The sequence below is a fragment of the Galendromus occidentalis genome, unplaced genomic scaffold (genome assembly GCF_000255335.2).
Source record: "Galendromus occidentalis unplaced genomic scaffold, Mocc_1.1 scf7180000076189, whole genome shotgun sequence".
In the NCBI taxonomy this organism is placed as follows: domain Eukaryota; kingdom Metazoa; phylum Arthropoda; class Arachnida; order Mesostigmata; family Phytoseiidae; genus Galendromus; species Galendromus occidentalis.
Genome location: NW_003804178.1, coordinates 1 through 1057, shown reverse-complemented (window position 1 = coordinate 1057; position 1057 = coordinate 1). Strand labels below are relative to the sequence as shown.

The 1057-nt window shown below is 57.0% G+C and overlaps 1 protein-coding gene across 1 annotated transcript; it reads right to left on the bottom strand.

The window, feature by feature from the left end:
* Window positions 1–427: 427 nt before the first annotated feature.
* On the bottom strand, window positions 428–922 carry LOC100900715 (fructokinase-like; the record flags this gene model as incomplete). Its single annotated transcript, XM_003738622.1, has 1 exon — window positions 428–922. A coding segment is annotated over exon 1 (495 nt), but the record flags the coding sequence as incomplete, so codon positions are not given.
* Between the last annotated feature and the right edge of the window lie 135 nt (window positions 923–1057).

Below are 1057 nucleotides of genomic sequence, written 5' to 3'. Positions count from 1 at the left end.
AGGCCACAGCCACGCGGCCCACGGACGCCAGAGCTGTCACCGTGACGATTTTGAACAATGGGCGTCGTGCAGGTCGGCGTGACAACATGACGGTGCAGCAGGGAGGCACACGGCTGTAAAGCGATTGCAGGTTTCGACACCCACCCCCGAGAACAATCATATCCGGGTCCAGCACATTAATAATCATCGCACATGCGCGGGAAAATCTGTCGATATAGGCATCCAACGCTCGCACCGCATTGACATCGCCACTCGCAGCCGCTTCCTCAATGCCCGATGTATCCCGATGGCCAGACCCCCTGCCACGCTTCCGCGAGAGACGCGCCACAGAGAAATCTCTCGAGGCAACCCTCGTTACCACAGAAGCATTTTGGCATCGGAAATTCCTCAATACGCGGCCAGGGTAGAGGCAGATGCCCCCACTCACCTGCAATGGAGTGCCTGCCAGCCATAAGCTTGCCATCATGGCAATGCCGCGCCCCATCCCTGTGCCGATAATGACGCCGAACACCACGCTCTGCCCAGCAGCCGCGCCATCCGATGCTTCCGATAGTGCAAAGCAATTGGCGTCGTTTTCGACTCTTACGGACCGCTGGAGGGCCGTATCGAGGTCGCGGCCAAAAGGCTTATTGTTGAGCCACGTCGCATTGGCATTTTTAACGAGGCCCGTTTCCGGTGAGATCGCACCAGGTATTCCGATACCGAGTGACGTCGTCGCTTTACCGGCAACCGGATTTTGGAACGGTGCCGCATCAAGGCGGGTTTCTATGCCCAGCACAAAATCTCTGACAGCGACGACCGCACGATCATAGATACCCGGGTTGGGAACCCGCTCACGCAGGAGAAGACGACCGGCGTGGTCGAGCACCGCGATTTCGATTTTAGTGCCACCAAAATCGATTCCGAGACGATAATCTGCCATATTGAAACCCCCAAAATCCAGAGGCGGACGACACTGATCTATCTGTGGCACATAGTCAATCAAGCACGGGTAAAGGTATACGCGCCTGTTTGTGCGACTTGACCAGACGCGTCGCGCCGCCCATCATGCCTTGAT